At 26.4% G+C, this 21,086-nt stretch overlaps 1 protein-coding gene across 4 annotated transcripts in view; it reads right to left on the bottom strand.

Moving 5' to 3' along the window:
• The window catches only part of LOC132920517 (SCY1-like protein 2), a 158,165-nt gene that overhangs the window by 39,761 nt on the left and 97,318 nt on the right, over positions 1-21,086 (bottom strand). For all 4 annotated transcript variants that reach the window (XM_060982969.1, XM_060982970.1, XM_060982973.1 and 1 more), the window contains exons 5-8: positions 14,808-14,894; positions 14,437-14,582; positions 12,120-12,250; positions 4,759-4,873 (exon numbers count right to left, since the gene is read on the bottom strand). In XM_060982969.1, coding sequence (XP_060838952.1) covers positions 4,759-4,873; positions 12,120-12,250; positions 14,437-14,582; positions 14,808-14,894 — 479 coding nt within the window. The remainder of the gene's footprint in view (positions 1-4,758; positions 4,874-12,119; positions 12,251-14,436; positions 14,583-14,807; positions 14,895-21,086) is intronic.

Raw genomic sequence — 21,086 nt, 5'->3', positions numbered from 1 at the left:
GATTAATAGATGTTATTCGTCTGACAAGGGATGCCACGTAGGAAATTTATTGGTACCATTGTATACATTTGAAATATTATTCTTTTATTTAATGCATTATAGTATGATATATTATGATACGCATATTATATAACACTAAACTTAAAAACAAATAAGATGTAAGGATTTGAAATTGGATGAATGAATAACCCGATATAGGTAAACGCAGATTTTCTAAGTTTCTAATACGATTATTATTCAATTCATTTTTTAATAATATTATTCTACATAATCTATATTGAGATAAAAAATATATATATTTATATACATTATACATAATATATATAATATATATTTAATTTCGGGGAAATTAATATTTACTGTGAAATTAGTAGTCATAATTTTAATTTCATTTTAAATAATATATTAATAGTTACAACTTTATAAGCACATTCTGATATTAAAAAATACATTATTCTCTATTGTGTAAAAATGAAAAATCCATTTATATTTTTCAGATTATTTTTATCCCTCTTTTTATTCATTTTATTTTTACCATATTCTCAGTGCACTTTAAATCCGAGGTCTAACCAAACGTCTGATCCTTCCATAATATTAAATATTAATGTCTTATAGTGCTATCCTTATTCACGCACAATCCTTCGTTTTCTTTATGTTAAAAAATAAATACGCAATATGTAAAATTTAATATTTTTACATTTATACTACACTATAAATTTATATACAGTATACACATAACCATAATACTATACAAATTTGTATTTTATCATTAAAATATATTCATTTTTTTTTCGCTCCCCGACATCGTTTGTTATAATTATTTCACAATTGATGTACGATGTACCCATAGACACAGCATAATATTTTACCAAAAATTAAAGTACAATATTGCTTATTGTTGATTTATAATATAAATATATTTTTTTAAAGACATTTTTACATTAAAATAGATTAAATAATTATTGAAATGAATACATTCACCTGTAGCAGTGTGTAAGTATTCTAATCAAACAATTTACAAACACAATTTCTTTAATATGTAATGTGTCAAATAATAATAAAATAATTTATTTTATGTGCAATGATTTAAGTTTTGAAAAATCCCGTATAAAATATACAAATACGAATAATAGTTAAGAATATATAGGTACTATGTAGGTACCAACCATAATAGCAAAATGGTTTGAAATCAATCTTACACATCCTACGCGCGCAGTCTCATGCATTTCCGCCCCTGCTGTATCGGTTAGGTCAGTAAGTCACCAATAATATATTATGTTTATGTATGCAATATACATACAGACTGTTCAATACGTCTGGAAACGGTTATTAGACTAATTGGGATTGATAAAAGATAATAATACGATGATAATTTATGATGTTATTAAATATTTTACATTATAAATGTACAGTAATGTTGTCTGTTATTGCTCCATATAAACATTAAAATATGCATACAGTAATTAAGAGTATTCAAAATTATCGAAAACTTGGTACGCAGTGCGATATTCAAATTCTATTTTTCAGTATGTATATAATGTGAGTATACGTAGAATGCTGTTAGACGAGTGTAAAATTGAAAACATACGCCAAAGACTCGATATTTTGAAAATATTAGTATATTAAAATGATGCATAATAATTGTTAATCATCGTAAAATAAAATGTCTGACTGTTAAAACGCTTGAATTTTATAAATTATTCTAAAATATTCAAATATCAACATAATATCATTTATAATATATAATTTATACAGATCATACAGTGCGTACAATTTGTTATTATACTGGATAATACAAAGTTAAGATATTTTTATATTTAAGACATTTTCATAAGCCAATAATTGTCCATAAAAAGTTAACATAATATTTGAATTTAATTTTAAATTTTAAATTGTGTATAGTACTCTAAACTTTATCTTGGAAATTTGTAAAAAATCAAACTTTTTCAATTTAACATCATTCACTAAACATAGTTCTGGTCTGTAGTATTATTACTATATTATTGTTATTTTATACAATAATACGTAATATATAATTTTAAGTTAGTTTATGAGAAAATATTCTATAATATCCTATTTATGTGCAAAATAATTAAATTAAATAGTTATTTTAATAATGTTGTATTAGATAATAAATACTTTTTGATCTCACATGTAAAGACTAAGTTTTGAAAAAACTTAGAAGTCATGATAAATTATTAAGATTAATTAATGCAAACACAAAACCGACATTAATTTATCGAAGTACAAAAAAAAATAAAGGATCAAGTAAAAAGTTTGCCTTATATAGTCTCTTCACGGCGTTGATACCATCTGCCCACGTAAAGAATAAATACCAAAATATTATAATAATGTAACGACTACCTAATACGATTATACAATTCGTATCAAATATTCAAATCCAAAAAACGCTCGACCAACAACGTTCGTATAACAAACACTGTTCGACGTGCCATGAAAAATTAAAATTGATACAACGAATGCGGGTTCAAACAATTTTAATCTGTCATTTGATATCTTTCTTCTTTAAAAAAAAAAAAAAAAATATGTAGATATTTACATCTGACATTATCATAATTTTCCGCCAATGTGGGCCGATATTTTAATAATATATCGATCTATATGTCGCGGACTCATCTTTAAACCTTATTATCATAAAAATCATAGTAATACAAGTGAGCCGCTTTACATAATATCATTATGTTCTACAGTGTCATATATATATATATAATATAGTGTTCGTGCGCGAGGCATTTGACGTTTTCGTATTTTGTCAGCTTATTCCGGGCGGGTAGTCGTTGTAATTCTCTCGACAGCCAACACGCGCACAGACGCACAGTGTGCACACGCAATCGGCCGAACGAAGCCGCAGCTGGGACTGTGCAGCCGCGTAGATGGCTGACGTTATCTGCGTAATAACAATATTACTGCTTGCGCGCCGATCACCCGGGATGGCGGGATGACGTGAAAAACGTTTATATATCAAAAATAATACTTGTATAAAATATATATACATATTATAATACACCACCATCACTTACAATAATAATAATGGGGGTCCTTGACATTCGGGCCGTTTGAATGTGAAACGATGGATATTACGGTCAGGAAATTCTTTACTCTATGGGAAACTATGATATATTATGTATGTATGTATATAATACGATATTATTAAGGGCAGGAAAAATTATTAATGCACGCACGCGTCTCGTCAGCAATGGGATTAATAACGGTCGCGTGGGACGCTTGTGGAACGGTCACGAGTTCTCGTTTTCCGTGATCAAACCACGTTTTACAAAACAACTAAATAGTAAATTCGAACTAACGTCGGGAACCTCGGACTCGACGAGTTAAGAATTTCATTAAATGTGTTGTGTCTGCAACGTAACAAACAAAACTAAAACACAAATGTGTATTACTTGCGATTAGCTTATTGTCTGCAATAATCAAACACAAGTAATTGGTCCCGAATTCTGCCGATCGATCACGAATACGCATACACACACGCGCAGATGGACTGGATCGTTGTAGGTACTTTTTAAAACGAGATTTTTTTTGTAAAGAAAAATAAGATTTGTAAATTATTGATCACAGACCTGATTATTGAGTGGACCTCAGAATAATGTATATTATTATTATTTATTATAATATTTAAATTATATAATATTATATAATTAATAAATAATAGGTACTACACTACTACTACTTTATAATATATGCTAATAAAACCTGAGTACAATTAGAAAATAACATCATTAGTACCAACAAAATCTAAATATACTACTGATATTATATTATTTGATTGGATATTGTTATTAATAAATCTTCAAAGTTATGAGCAAAATCCAAAGTCGGATATAAATGAAAGCAAAACAAAATAATAGTAATAATCTCTACAATTATTATGTTAAACAAGAAATGATAATTATAGGTACTGAATATTTAGAACATTTCAAACGTCGGTTTTAATTGCCTTTTACTTTGTCAACACTCGTACTGTATAGTCTATACAGTAATGTGCGAGGTAATCCAAAAACGGAAAATAAATGAATTTCCGAAATTTATTGATAAACGTTTAGTTTGATAAATTAATACTATATCGGTACGTAATTTAAATTAACATTTCCAGAGTAATTTTAAAGTAAAATTGATTGATGATTACTATATTATGAAAAAATATTCTACCCCAGCTGTTTTATCGTGTAAATGAAGGGATATAATTATTATAGTTGTTATAAAACGTATACCATTTACCTCTAAAGATAGGTAATTAAAATACGTTTCAAAAACAAACTTGCCTATTTTTTTTTTTCATAGAAGTGTTCCCGACATTTAATAGTTGACAGTGTTCATTACACCTTACACTATATATTGACCAACATTTTAATAATTGGGATTATAATCGAAAAATCATTGTGTTATTGTTATTTATTTTATAAATAACTATGTTATTTTTTATCCATAATTATTTATAAAAGTACAACACAAATGGTATTTAATGTGATTTTGTTAATTACTAGGTAATTATATTATAGTGTTCCCTACATTTAAACTATTTCAAGTCTTTTAAACTAGAGCATTCAGCTGTACATATAATTCCCAATAAAAATACTGTACGTGGCATACATAATACATATAAATTCTAACTTTGTATTTAGAAGTTCTTATACGTGCCCGAAATTTTGCTTTAAATAGTTTAAATGCATATTATAATACCCATTTACTTTTATATTAAATTAAACTTGTCGTAGAACATACCTTTGGAATGAATGGTAATGATTCTTTCAATGTTATCTTATAGAACTGACACTTCTGTACTAGATCTTTCATATTTATAATATCCAGTGTTTGAATAGTTTCCACAAAACGGTCGCTGTAAATAGAATATTTTTGTAATTAATTAATATTTATTAAATATACAAATAAAAATATTATTTAAAAAGTGTACAAATATTTATATTCAATGGTTTTTGTATAAAAACTTATTCATATTACAAACTAGTCAAACTACACTATTTGTGTTAAAAGTTATAAATAAAAAGATTCATGAATTATAATTTTAAACCTCTTTTTTTTAATTATGTAGCGATTATTAAAATTATGAATTTAATAACTGAATACATAAAAACTTCAACATCATTTTTTAAATAATTAAGATAATATTATACTTGTTTATGATTCTGAGTTAAGCAATAAATGTTTTGGTTTTACCATCATATAATTTAACTGACTATTAGTACTCAGTTAAACCAATCATGAGTTTTTAGCTTTACTATTAGAATGAACTGACTTATTATCAAACACAATGAAGAACATTATTTTTATTTATACATAATCTTTTTACGATATTTTAATTTGTATATACTTAAGTTGAGAGTATATAAAATATTAAAATTTAAAAATGCTTAAAAAGAAAAATTGAAAAATCATTAAGAACCATATCATTTTCATAGCTTTACGTTTGATAATAAGTCTATAGTTTATATAATAATTCTAAAATTACAAGATTGATTTTGCTGATCGCAAATTTGCTATTTCATCCGTGTGTCAAAGAAAAAGCAAAATATATTGCGTTGAAATTATCTTAAAAATGTCTATTAAAAGATGATAATCATTTAAAAAAAAAAAATATTACAACATGATATTCTAATGGTATACAAAAACTCCAAGCTAGTAATAAAAATGTTAATATATAAGTATATTTAAAAATTAAAATATGAATAAATGCATTATTAAACAATAAAATAATATTATAGCACTTGGTAAATCAACTTGTATATAATATGAAGTGGTATATTTAAATCAACGATAATATTTAAGTAATAAGAAAATTAATAATTGTCATTGGCTTACAATATTTTATAATTACTGCAACATGAATTAAATGATACAAAACCATATATATCCATGATATAAATCATCTATATTTAAAATGTAATATTCTGAACACAACCTTTGTTAAAAAATGTTAGATACTTATAAGAGTTAGATGATAGATAGACTATACTACTTAAATACCTGTTCGATGCAGGTGTAAAATATATGCAGTAGTTTTTAGCAAATTAAATTTGCAGTGTCTAATAGTTACATCATCTATTGGTTTATTTTGGGTTTTTTTATTTAGATATTTTCTATGAAGTTAAAATATAAATTAATTCTGTAGCAAGAATCAATTATATTTCACATTTGTTTTTATTAAAAAAAAACTTCGACAACTTAGAAACTATTGCTATGCTTAAAGGGTTTCGAGAGTAAATCGTAACTAAACAAAGTTAAATGTAATTGATGTGTTAAATATGAATTCGATGTACCTACGAGTAAATCATTTTGTTTGAACAAATATTTTTAGTTATAGTTTTATTGAAACGAAAAAATCAGCATATAAGGATAGTAGGATAGTTTATATTATATACTCGTAATATGTTTTTATTATTACTAATTCCTGATTGGTTAAACTAATTTTTGAAAAAAAAAATACATTATATTCAATACGTTTTTCACTTTGTCCGGAGTCTAAAATAATATAGAAGGAAGTACTATTATAGGTTAATAACATTAAAATAAGTTTGAAGTTTAAATCTTTACTTTTGAGATAAAGAATTAATATTTTTAAACCATAAAAATATATTTTTTCTCATCTAAATACGTGCAGATTCTTCTTCTTCTCTTTTTTTTTTGTATTTTTATGATTTTTCTTTTGTGGTAAATTAAGTTTTTCATCCTTTATTCTAAAAAGAATGATTCACAACAATATGTGACTACAATAGTACAAAAATCTAAATAAATTAAATAAAACGAGCAACAAGGGTAAAAAAGAATACATTCTTAGGACCTGTATTCTATAATAGTTTTCTCTCGGGGAAGTAATGCGCAAGCGGTTCCAACCACCATTAGCAATGCCACAACAATAATAAAAAACACAATATTTTCGCTCATGAAATTCATACTATATATGTATAGCAAACATTACAATATTATGTAACATACAGCAATGAAGAAATAAACATGATTTTATATTTTATTATTTTTGTTTTTATTATTGAATTTACGGATAAAAATAACTTTGTATAGTTTAGCAAATTTTACTAATTAGTTTAAAAAGAAAAAAAGGACAATTATTGTGAATTACTTGCAATGCAATAAGGAATACGATTATTGATCTTTCGCTAAATTGGGTCGTTTGGTACTTTTAGATTAGCTGAGGACTTTCATACAGGAACAGGTATTTCAACAGTAATTTTTAAAGGGACGCTAGCGTTTACTTTACTGGTCCGTTTAAATTTTACTGTCCTTTACTCTTTAAAACTGTGTCAAAAGGTCATCTTTATTTTTTCTGAAAAAATTTGTTATTTTTTTATAATTGTATTCTGTGCTTTTCTCTAAGTAATTTTAGCCTAAAGAGTATACAATATATTCCACTAAACATATTATTGACAATTGACAATATAATAAATATTGTAACTATTACTACAATCATTTAGTATACATAATGATTAAAAATATAAAATATAAAACTCGTTTTACGTTTTAAAACTATACGCAGTTTCATTAAAAATTATAGACTTATTTTATTTTAAAATATGATGTTAAATTAAAATAATACTACATCGTGTTCGACGCGTTCTAATAATTAAAATAAAATATAAGATTCAACATAACTAGGTATTAACTGTAGTTATAAATTATATAGTTATAAATTTATAATTATAAATATCAAAACACGTATATGCTGATTATCGTTTTAAATTATATTTAAGAAATTCATGAAAATCTTGTTTTCAGAAACTAATTAAAACATATATAACTATTATGCATTTATAATTATACAGAAATTTAAAACAATCTTGATTTTAAGATTGTAATTTGAATTTTTTTTAAATTTCGTAACCTCTAATGATACATACGACTATACGAATATTATTAGTATTATTATTATTATTTAACAATTATTATTCAAAGTCAATATAATAATTCTTAATTATTCAATCGGTTAACATAATATATATTTTACATAGTTATGTATTAGTTTTTGGGGAGTAGAAAGGTTCAGTAATATTAAAATAATTGGGAAAAACATAAAAATATATATTACAAATTTGTTTTAAAATTTTAATATTGTTATTAAAATAATTGTTTGATGCCTGTGGTTATCAAAAAAGTAAAATCTTCTCTGCTTAGAATAATTTTTCATCATATACAATGATTTATTTGTAATGTAAATTGAATTCATCTATTGTAGTGACCTAATAAATTACGAGGGACACTCGACACCTATTGAATAGTTGAACGGTCACTTAATTGACGGCTTTTTAATTTTGGTATCAAAATATTATGTTTAACAATAAGATGATTTTCTATATTTGATTAAAAGTAAATAATGATACATACCAATGGATTGTTTTTATTTAAAGTTATATCAATAGTTTGTCGTGACTCAAGGAGCGTTTTTAGCTTTTTTTTAATCCTAGAATTAAATATAACTATAGTGTGGCTCACACACGAATGTCGGTCTTAAAAAAAATAAGTATTAAGTAAGTATTTTTGTATCTCCCAGCATGTTACCAATGGTAACTAAAAATAAACAAATATCCAATAATGATTTCAATTTTAATTTGGTTGTCAAGTGAAAGAAAGTAAAAATCGTCATTCTGTTTGTTTATTATTCTCAAGTTTTGTATCTAAACCGATTTACTCAAGAAGATAATGCAATTAAACAGAAACGCTTTAAGCACAGGCGGATTATTGTTCATCCCCATTGGATTTGTCCGCTAAACAAACACACCAACGTCACCAACACAGACATACCCCTACACTCAAAACAAAACACGCCGAGCGTCGTATTTGATAGTTTTTAGTTTTTTCAATCCCGGACAGCTAGCTCACTCACCCACTCACTCACTGCAGTGATGTAAATTGTATAATACAAATTGTATAATATTGTATTATACGAGCGTATTATACGTCATGTACAAAAAAATAAAATACGAATGGTATAAAAAAAAAAAAATAGTGATAGATTATAGGCTAATAACAAAGATAAAATATACGCAATGCATAAGATTCTAATAATATCTATGAATGCATAATGTTTCAATTGTTAACATTGAGATAACGGCGTAGAACGGCCCATAGAGTTATAATTATAAATATAATATTACTCTATGGCATGACCGCACGAGTAATTTGGTTTTTGCATTTGTTGTTATTGGTAGCATAGATTAAATATACTAGTATATTTAATCTATGTTGGTAGACAGTAGGCACGATTATAAAGAACTGTTTCTAATCGTAAATATTTATAAATCGTAAACTCGTAGACAGCAGTGGCGTAGTGTGTATTTAACATTCGTATAGTTCTTTTTTATAAAACTACCTATAAGTTGCTATTAATTTATATTTTACTGTTTTACAATAAAGTTTTTTTCTTTTTTTGATCTAAGTTTGTATTTATTAGAATTTAGAACTATAATATTCAGGGTCTAGACTTTCAACTTGCTAGTCATATAGCCACTGCCCACTAGCCAGTAGTCACAGTTAATACTTACATAGGCACTAATTCAAATTATTGCAAATATTAAAACCTAATATTACTTAAATTAATAATCAAAATACATCATTATTCATCAATAAACTGCAATAGTATTGATCGTACCACACTCGGATAGCTATATTTATTAATTATATAAGCACCATAATAATTTTAAAAAATACTGTATTATACACGTATAATACATGTATAATACACGTATTATACAAATGAAAAATAAAATACGGTATTTTTACATCTAGCTGTATTACGCATAAAAAAAATAACGTTGAGCTTTAAATCACTAATAAGTTTATGGCTATACAAATCATTGCTAAAAATATTTACATCGGCAACGGTTGCCATCGTGCTATCGGCGTGTAAATAACAATAGTATATGATATAGTATAAACGCACAATATAATATTATGTTATAAACGCGATCATTGTATAAGTTCACGTTCTATTTTCTGTTCATCACACTACCGATTCGTTTCGAGTGAATTCGTTGTCTACGGAGAATGTATTTGGTGACGACGTTGTGCCTGTGCTTTTGCATCATTTCGGAATCGTTGAGCTCGTTGAGGCCTCAATGGTCTGTGTCCGGCGGGTATTCTCCCGTCGTAGGCAAGAGCGTTCGTGTACGCCGTGGTCCGCCGATGTCCAAGTACATGACGCAACACCCGAGGCCCGCCACATCGTCGTACATCGGCGAATCGAATTCTTTCGCCCACGACGGTGGAATATCCACCAAACACCGATCGTCGCTACCGCGGGCTTGCAGCTGTCCACCGCACGCCGCTGGTCAACAGTTCAACGGGTACCGCCCGTCGACGTGCTGTCCAATGCAACAGTGGCCGTCTACGACCAGACGCACGATGCCGCCGTGGCCGACCGCCCGCACTCAACCGCTCTGTACGACGTGCCGGACGCCACCGCCGTGGTCGATCCGCCGGACATCACCGCCGTGTACGACGTGCCGAACGGTGCCTCCGTGTAAGAGATGCCAGACGTTACCGCCATGTCCGAGATGCCATCAGACGTTGCGTCCGTGTACGACTTGCCGGACACTACCTCCGTGCACGACTTGCCGGACGCTGCCGCCGTGCACGACTTGCCGGACGCTGCCGCCGTGCACGACTTGCCGGACGCTGCCACCTTGCACGACTTGCCGGACGCTGCCGCCGTGCACGACTTGCCGGACGCTGCCGCCGTGCACGACTTGCCGGACGCTGCCGCCGTGCACGACTTGCCGGACGCTGCCACCTTGCACGACTTGCCGGACGCTGCCGCCGTGCACGACTTGCCGGACGCTGCCACCTTGCACGACTTGCCGGACGCTGCCACCTTGCACGACTTGCCGGACGCTGCCGCCGTGCACGACTTGCCGGACACCGCCACCATGTATGAAATGCCAAACGACACGACCGTTGTTGGTTGTACGCCTTGAAATTTCTGAGAGGCCTTACTACACGCCAATGCCGTACGACACTCGGTCCGCTCGCGGTGGAGGTTATGAAAACGCGTGGTCCGATAATACGCCGCCGTCCGCGATAATTTGTCACCCGTCCGCCACGACGACAAGAAGGCCTTGCCGGCAGCCCATATCACACCCTTCCAAGTGCCCGTGTACGTCAATGATTCCTACGATGCAGCCTTGCAACTGCAAGCTGCGTGGTTAGTCAATTCGAGTTTTTACGAAGACACTTTTTGGTGATGGTTTTTTTTTTCTTTAAGTTAAGTCTTAGATTAGAGTTCAGCTACATATTACAATATGTAAATCAAAACAGTACTACTGTTATAAAAAATTAAAATCACGATTTTGTAAAGATGACGATGAAAATAAACATATTATTATAAAACATGTAAGCCTATTTATTGTTGATACAGTGCGTACGCGAATAACATTAATGTTAAAATACTTAACCTGCGGACCAAAATTAGTACAAATTGCCATACTAAAAGTATTTATACGATACACATACTTTCCATAATTTATTGTTCTATGTTACATTTTATCATTATGCGTTACACGAAGATAACCGTTGTCAAAAAGACTATTATTTGGTAATTTAACTATTTGATTCGAATAATTAAAAAATAATTACTCTCTATAGCATAACAAGACATAATTTAAATGTCATATTATTATGTTTGATTAATCGAGTTTTTAGTTTTGAATATTATTAAAATTATTTTTAAGCGAAGATTAACGGTCAAATATGACGATTCTGATGTGAAAAACGTATATGCTGCGAATTCTTTACTATTACAACATAATTATTTTTATAATTTTTTTTTTTTTTCATTACGTTTAAAAAAAACTGTTCATATTTGATACATATAATATAAACTATATATATATCATATAAAAGTAATCGGGTAAGCATTTTTCCTCTACTCCATGCAGCATTTTTTATTAAGTAACTAATATTCAATTTTTTTATGAACTAATTGAAAGAAGTAAATCTATATGTAAGAATAAAAACCATCACGAAAACCTCATTGAATTATGGTATTGGACTACGGAATTAGACTTATAAGACTAACTATTATAGTATTAATAGAGTTAAGTATATTAATAGTATTTTACCAGAAATAAGGAGTGTGTAATAAATTTTTGACAAATGGTCTCGCATCCACGTCTTTGCTCAGCATTTTGGTTGCCATTTCTTGTAATTGTGCCGGAAGTTTAGGCAACACATTGTGAATTTGATTTTCTAACTAAACAAATACATAAACACGATTCATTTACATTAAAAAAAGGTTATTCTTTTTCAATAAAAACAAGAATTAAAATAATTTTAAACTCATAGTCTTCAGTATAGTGTAATATAGAGTGAATGTGTGGATTTTAATAAATTATGTGGTTGATCTCATGTTCAGTCATAGACTGAAATAAATTTTATTTAATTGTAATTATTTTAATGTTGAATTCTCAATCATCTATTTAAATTAATTATTTATTTATAACCAATAGGGCTTATGCCCTTAAACAATAAAAAAAAAAGTATTACATAATAATAAAATTGGCACATATGAAAGTAATAGACAAAGTGATAATAATATAAAATAATACTAAATAGAAAGACAAGAAATAAAATAAAATATACCTATCGATAAAAACAAAAATAATAAAATAAATTAGGCTAAACGTTTTAAAAATAACAATGCTTTAGCTTTAAAGACATGACGAAACAGATCAAAAAAATCCAAGACTGGAGATTTTATTGGCGTTAAAGAGGACTCTTAAGAAAAATGAATTCTTGCCACAATTTATAATAAATAAAGGTACAAGGAACTATTATATAACTATGATTGTTAAATTATTATTATTTAATTAAAAATCAGAGATATACATATGCAATACAGTTATAAAAACAGATTAATAAAGAATATAAAATAAAAAGTAAAAAGGTCATAGAATTTATAAAATATAGGTAATTGTAATTTATATTTAATATTTATGATATATTTTATATGATTTTATTTTTAATGCATCACTTTTTATTAAATTAATAATATAATTCTATTAAACTGCAAGGGTATAGTTAAATGTAATTGATTAGGTTTGTGAATAGTTTTTATGTTTTTAAAATTTATCTATGTAGTAAAAAATTATTTTTGGCATTTTAAATAAATTTAGAGAAATTTTTCATTGAATTCATATAATTTAAATACCTAAATAGTTATTGTCAACATAAGAAGAGTACCAAAATCGGATTAACGGTTAAAATTAATAATATCCATTATACTCATTATAGCATTACAACCAAAGTGATTAAAATCACTATATACAATAAGAAGATAAAACTTAATTATCAAACCGATAATTGATGTAATTTGTAATACACTGTGCCGCAAAGTGCAAACGGTTTTATACATCAGTTACCAGTACAACGTTCGATATAATTATGCGTAAGAAGTAAAGCTGAGTGAAATTAAAATTAAGACGAGAGGAATAAACGATCTTAAAAATAGATCGTATTAAAAAACTCTAAAAGTTCAAAACACCAAGTTCGTATATTTTCAAGAGGTAACTATATTTAAAAATAAAACTGAAATATCTATTGATTTATTTTAACAAGTTTTTAATACGAAGCATCATGATTTTAAAACTTTAGAACTTTTAGTTTTTAATTAAGGCCAATAACAGTTATTTTTTTATAAAATAAGTTTTAGTATAAAAAGGTTTTTGAAAATATTGATTATATTTTACCAACCAGTCTGATTAAAAAAACGTTGATGCTTAATCCAATTTGGAATCCGCGTTGTTTTATTATTTTATTATTGTTCTCTTCAATCATTATCAAACATAAATTATAATTATAAATAATAATAAAATCATTTTTCAAATTATTGTTATTTAGGTACATAGTTTTCAGCTATTATATTATTATATATTATATTATATTTCTCTATAAGTTTAGGTTTGAAAAAAGGTGGATATATTTAGCATCTGAATAATTTATTATTTTTATTGTTATTTTATACACTTTGTTTTTAGATCATACAATAATATGATTCCCTATGTATTAATCCGTGTAGTTTACTATTGATATCAATGAGTCGGTCATATTAAAATTATTAATAATATATTATGCCCGTACAGGATATGTGATAAAAATTATTAGTTTTGAAACAAATATGTTTGTTTGTAGTTAACTTTTGGTAAGTAGTTATAAAAAAAATATATATTTCTTTAAAAAATTTGCCTTTGTTTCAAACCCGCTATTATTTTGAATATACGATAATCTATTGTTCCGGAAGAAAATTTTTAGGTAATTAAAAAATGTAAAATTTGATTTCGAAAATGTATATGATAATATAAGTATTGTCAAATTGAAATTGCAATTGGTTTTATCACATCATTTTTCACTATTACCATTTACATTTAAAATTAAACTCACCACATCCAATTGTTTCATGTATGTCGAGCTGCTATGGTTCGCTTGTATCAGTGGTCGACCGTTATTAAATATCGCGAATATAACCATTCCCAATGAGTACATATCACTGTGAGAACTACAATATGAAGACAACTGGACTTCTGGAGCTAAAATGACAAATTATTTATCACTGTTTATTGCTGATAAGAACAAATGTATTGATTTTATACGTGATATTATTTATGCAGGATATCACAGTCAGATTAAAATGATAGGGTCACGTAGACTCTATTACTCTATATTAAGTGTTTATTTAAATATTATTAGGTATCGATATTAATGGGATATCCTTATGGAATAATGTAAAATGTACATAATATTATCAGACTCACCTATATAATCCAAATCGGGTTGTGCCATTTTTGGCAGTCTAGACGTCCATGGAGTACAAGTAATCCGCTCTCTAGCTTCGGTCTGAACTGCAAAACAATTATTTATACAATAATAATAATAATAATAAATGTATTATTAAATTTAAATATGAGTCTGTTTAAAATACATTTTAGTTTAACGTATATGTAAGTGTTACTAAAAAATAAATATATATTATTATTAATATTGCTTTTTGTGTGTGACCCAGTGGAGTATAAAATGCTGTTAAAATATTTATAATAGACATATTTATAAATATGAATTATATTTTCTCCCTTATGAACGTTTACGAAATACTAAATAGACTCAAAAAATAAATATTTATACATACATGATACATCCAAAATACTATACAAGTTTTTGTACTACTGTTAACTTAATTTGAGTCTTTTAAAAATGATAATATTGTTGTTTAGTAGGTAAAGTGGTTAATAAATTTAAACTATGGAAATTATGTATATATTATACTTAAGTAGTGTTTTATATTATTATCTTCTTGTATATCAAAGGGATGACATTTTAAAAGCTTATAAATACTTAGCGTTGACATTTGTTGAACTTTGTTCATTTTTATAGATAAATAATTATGTTATGAAGAAACAGCAAATAATTAAATTAATAATTACTTACCTAACTTAATCTAACATAACAAAGCGTAAGGTTAAAAAACTTAATAATGACATTTCTATGTTTAACATTTTTTTGAATAATACGTATCACAAAATTAATTTATTACAATTATTATTATTATTAATTTTATCAATAATTTATTATGATCAGTGTAATATCAGTAGTAGCGAATATTGCTATACATTATACAGTATACAGAATAAACAACGGATAGTTAATTATGCTTTTGTGTATAAGCTTAATATTTTCACACATATTTTAGAGACAAAAATGTATAATTTTATGACTCTAGATTTATACAATTCAATGTTAAATAAAACTGACAAATATATCTATCTGATAATTAATTCAAATTCCAGTTGAAACTTTCCGTTGTACCTTTGTAGCCAACTGTGACAAATAATTGAAATGAACATGTTTCTATTACGACAGTAAAAGTTTTAACGACAAAAGTATTCCGTCCTTTTTACACCTCTTACTCTCTATGGGGACAAGTTATAAAAACTTTTATTAAGAAGTTTATGGATACCAGCAGTGTTGATATTTGGTAGTAAATGGCTTAGGTGCAACCAATATCCAACTAAATAATATTTATTTTTTTTTTATTATTATTATTATTATTATTATTATTATACGGTTATAAATAAACAACAGGAAATGTATTCAATAATAAAACGCATTAAACGCCAAGCTGTCTTTGGGGATTTTAGTGTTACTTAACAATTCATTGCTTCCTAAAACAATAATAATTTTAAATAGTACGAAAAAACGCACCCTCCAAGCATGCCATGTTCCTGCTTTCTAAACGTAATTTATGAGTCTGAAGTAAAATATAATCAATATTATTAATATTTTACGGCCTAACTACAGACATTATAAATATATAATTCACATTATATAAGTTGAAATGGAAATTATTAAAATGACGTATACGTACAATAAAATCACTTGTTTAATACTTATAGCTAAAAATATATTTTATAAATAACTATATAATATTATGACATTATTATTTTCACTCATTGTGCTATAAAATTTAAAAAAATATATATTTAATCGATTATTAATGTTGAAAAATTATAATATAAATTATGTCAATAGCAGAATTTTAGGATTGAACGAAAATATTTTTGTACCAACAATATTATAAGCAATCATGAAAATCCAAATTGTGAACATTGCACTTAAAGATACACAACTTACATAAAAATGTTATTTATTTACATAGCACGGAATCTAAAACAATAGGTACTAACAAAAAAAATAACTTTAATACATTATTTGATAAAAATAATCGTGAAAATGTGATGAATAGTTTTATACATATAGTTTTTACAACTAAAAAAAAAAAAAAAAAAAAAAATGTTTGTAATTTTATCGATCATAAAACGATATATATTTTAATGTTAAACTGAATGTTACAAAAAAGTTTGATTGAAGGAGTTTGATATTATAAAGAAATTAAATTAAAAAATAAAAATATATTTTCATTATAATTTTTTTACGAGTGGTGTTACAGCAGTGCCATTATTGGTGGTTGTATTAATAAATAAAATGAAAAATATATATATTTCATACCTTTGAAACATCAAATTCATAGTAATTATCTAAGTTGTTTCGTGCGTGCAACATTTTTTTTTTTTTAATTATAAAGTGTTGTCATCCCTCCGAAGAAAAGTTATTAACCGTATCGTAAATTGTACGGTGAAATTTAAAAATATTTTACTGACTCGAGTGACTCGGCTGTCTAATAAGAATTAAAACTAAAAAAAAAGTTATGTTAAGTTAAACAGACTTTAGATCTTTATATGCAAGTAATTGAAATCTAAAATATAATACACGGTATTCTTGTATTATTCTTTTTATATACAATTTGAACCATTAATACTCTGAGTATTTAATTTTAATAGCAATAATACTATTGAATTCGTATTTTTGTTTTAATATACCGTTACCCATTAAATATGAAATGGAAAACCCTATATTATATTTAAAATAAATTGAAAACAGCAAATTCGATTTACATACTTATAGGTATCTGTGTTAAATTAAACGGGTGAAAATCAAAACGGCTAAAATTGAATATAATATGTGCAGTAAAGGATTTAACTCGTTTTAGTCGTTATGATCTCAATGCTTTTAAGAACAGCTGTTGCTGAAGTTTACATATTGAGAAAACTTAAACTGTTATAACGTGCGCAATACGGATTGGGATAATATTAGAATTGTATATAAATTAGACTGTATTAATGTGCTTAATTTAAAATACTATTTTTACCAAAGAAATTTAATTAAATTATTTCCCTTATACTATTTATAAATATAGTCCATAATATAAATAATACATCGTGTGGACAAGGACTAATGTAATACAGACTTTTACTATAATATGGTATTAATTACTTACATTTTGTATCAACAAATCATGTTTAAAGACATTTTAAATATTTTGGAATAAAATATTATGATCATTGCCCATTGGTACAATATACGCAATAAATGTTTATAACATTACATTTAAAATTCAAAGTAACTAAAAAAATATTAAGACGCTATAGGAAATATGAACTAATAATTCTGTTTATCTACATTAAAACCAGATTAAAAGTTGAATTATATATTTATATATTATATAATATATTGTAATAAAACAAATTTCAGAAAAAAATTATATGTTTAAATCATTTTGACGGGAAGGGAGGCAAGCATTCAGTTTTTAATCCAAAACCTATTTTTATGGAAGTAAAAATCACGCTTTCACGATTAGATTGCTTATACCTATATCCCATGTATATTATAGCCGTATACTATTATTTCAGGTAACCCTAATAACGGTTAAATAGACCTTAGAATTAACACTGAGGATTAATTCCAGCGACGTTTCTTCACACAAAATACTCTTGTCCTTGGACCAGGGTATCAACCACCATTACATCACGAAGGCTTAAAATCCTACATATATACAGTACCTCAAATGATAATAGTTATGCATTCGTGCGTATTAAAACTTAACCACATCGCCATCTACTTAATAATTCAAATAGTGGTCAGAACACTAAACAAACCATGTTAGTAAAGACGGTAAAGTTGTTTAATGTAAGTGAAACTGGTGAAGCAATAACGTAGGTAAGTTAGTAAAATAATAATTAAAGACATTAGATTAGATGCATTGTATTGAATACTTATGAAAAAATTACCTGATTAAAGTTAAAAAAAAAAGAAATAAAAAACTATAGTTAACTTAAGTGAGTTGGTATTATAGTATAGATTTCCAAAATACTAACAGAAGCACAACATTTTGTATTTTATAATCAATACATCAATATTTATATGAGCTGCAGCATTCAAAAAATATATGATTCATACTAATATTATAAAAATGTGAAATTTTATTTTCATTGAGAGTAATCGCTGTAATTATATTGATTACTGAACTAATTCTAAAAATTATTTTACTAATAAAAATCTAAACAACTCTATAATATACAATATAAGTAGATATAATATATTTTATTAAATAATAAGATCTGAATAAATTCCTTTAAATGTGAAAAAATATTTTACTTTGTTTTGTTTTGTTTTTTTATTATATATTTAATCCTTTCATCATAGTATTATATTGATATTTCTGTTTACAATATATACATATATATATTAAATCAATAAATTAACTTGAAAGCAAACAAAATAATTACCATAAAATAATATAATGTATAGTTTGAATGAAATATGAAAACGTACAAATTAATATACATTTAAGTTAATGAAGGAAATCTTAAGGGTGGTGGGGTTAAAGGTTTTTTATGTCATAAATAATTTTATATTGGAAAAATCATTTTATTGAGTATAATTTTGAATAAAATCTTGTGAGTTGATCCTCGATCCAAATTTCTAAGAAGTCGGTGTGGTTGTTACGTATGAACCATCTAGTCTTTTAACAATTTTTTAAGAGGTTTATTCATTATTATCTGTAGATTTTTAATTTTTACGGTGGTCCGCACTGGATATGCGTAATATGTTACGAGTGGTTTTATTATTGATTTAAATATAGTATAACAAAGTATATCAGTACTAGTAGTAGTGAATAATTCATACTATAATGTATAGTGCTGAACTATAATTTATTAGTGGGTGTAATATTTTTATATTTTTATTCGTGTATAGATTTGGATTAGTCGTGTTTTTATGAATATTTTCTAGGTTATCTTTCATCAGGGAAGGCTCTTATTATTATAGTTAAAGTATTTAAATGGTACTGTGTAAAATAAACCATAATATATTTTTACTATTATATTTCATCATAATATAGTATAAATAGTATAATTATTTATTGTATATATAGTATATTTTTTCAATAATTATTTTTATTTTCTGAGGATTAAGGCAGTCTTGTATAGTACTCCAGCAGAAGTTTTTAAGTACGTATTTTAAATACTTTCTCAAAGTATCTTTATTTAAAAACAAGTACTCATTTTCAAATAATTTTTATTTTTAGCTTATTAATTTCCTTTTTTAAATTTAATCTCGTTAAAAAAAGATACTCAAAAAAGTATGTAATAATAAATATTTTATATGTGACTAATACCCAATTGAGAATTCAAATATCTCGAGAAAGAAAACTAACGAACAATTAACTAGTTATACTTATTTATTTTATTCCTTATGACGATATTTAAAATAATATTTTTACAAAATAGGACTATGATGTGATACGTTCACAATTAATTTTCACAGTCACTACGGTCTTCGATGTATAATCAACAATAATAAAAATTCCAAATGATAAAACTACACAGGGTCTTAAATAAGTATAAATTAGTTATTTATTCGTAATAATAATAATAATAAATAATATCATCACTATTATGTATAATATTAAAATATATTCTTTTTTAAAAATAAATAAATAAATAATTCATAATATTTGATTGTTTTAATCAAACCTTTTAATCATTATTTTCTTTTATGATTTTATTAATAATTTAGAAATGTAACTACTAGTTTTATTTACTTAACAAATATAATATTTGTGTTTTTAATAATATAAGAATAATTTGAATAAATGCTAAGAAACGAAATGTGTAGTACTGGTTAGGTTAATATTATGTTAAAATATGTTAATATGTAAAACAGATCCATGATTTATTTTTAGAGTAAAATCAGAAATTCTTTTTGTGTTAGACCTATTTACTTTTGTCTTATATTTGTACATAATATGAAAAGTTGTAAATCTGCGGAAATTAAATTAAAATGCACTACATATACATAAGTATTTTCATCAATAACAATAGTTTACATGGTATATTCTCTGTTACCTAATTTAATATTAATCTATATTAATATTATTTGATGTTTATTTATTTATTTGTTACATTTATAGGAAAATACAATTTTTTATAGAAGTATGTAAATATTTTACTTTTAATAATTTAATTTACTAAATTTGTATACGAATTTTTTGAAATCTGAACTGGTACAACCGGGTTTGCTGTAAATCTACGAGTCAAGTAAGTTATAAAGAAAACGCACGATTATTTTTTTGCATGTTTTGTTTACTTAAACCGACCGGCCAACAGATTGGACAATTATTACATATTAATTAACTGTAT

Source organism: Rhopalosiphum padi, chromosome 2 (assembly GCF_020882245.1).
Source record: "Rhopalosiphum padi isolate XX-2018 chromosome 2, ASM2088224v1, whole genome shotgun sequence".
Lineage (NCBI taxonomy): Eukaryota > Metazoa > Arthropoda > Insecta > Hemiptera > Aphididae > Rhopalosiphum > Rhopalosiphum padi.
Note: the sequence above shows the minus strand (reverse complement) of the source record. Positions and strands in the feature narration are given on the sequence as shown.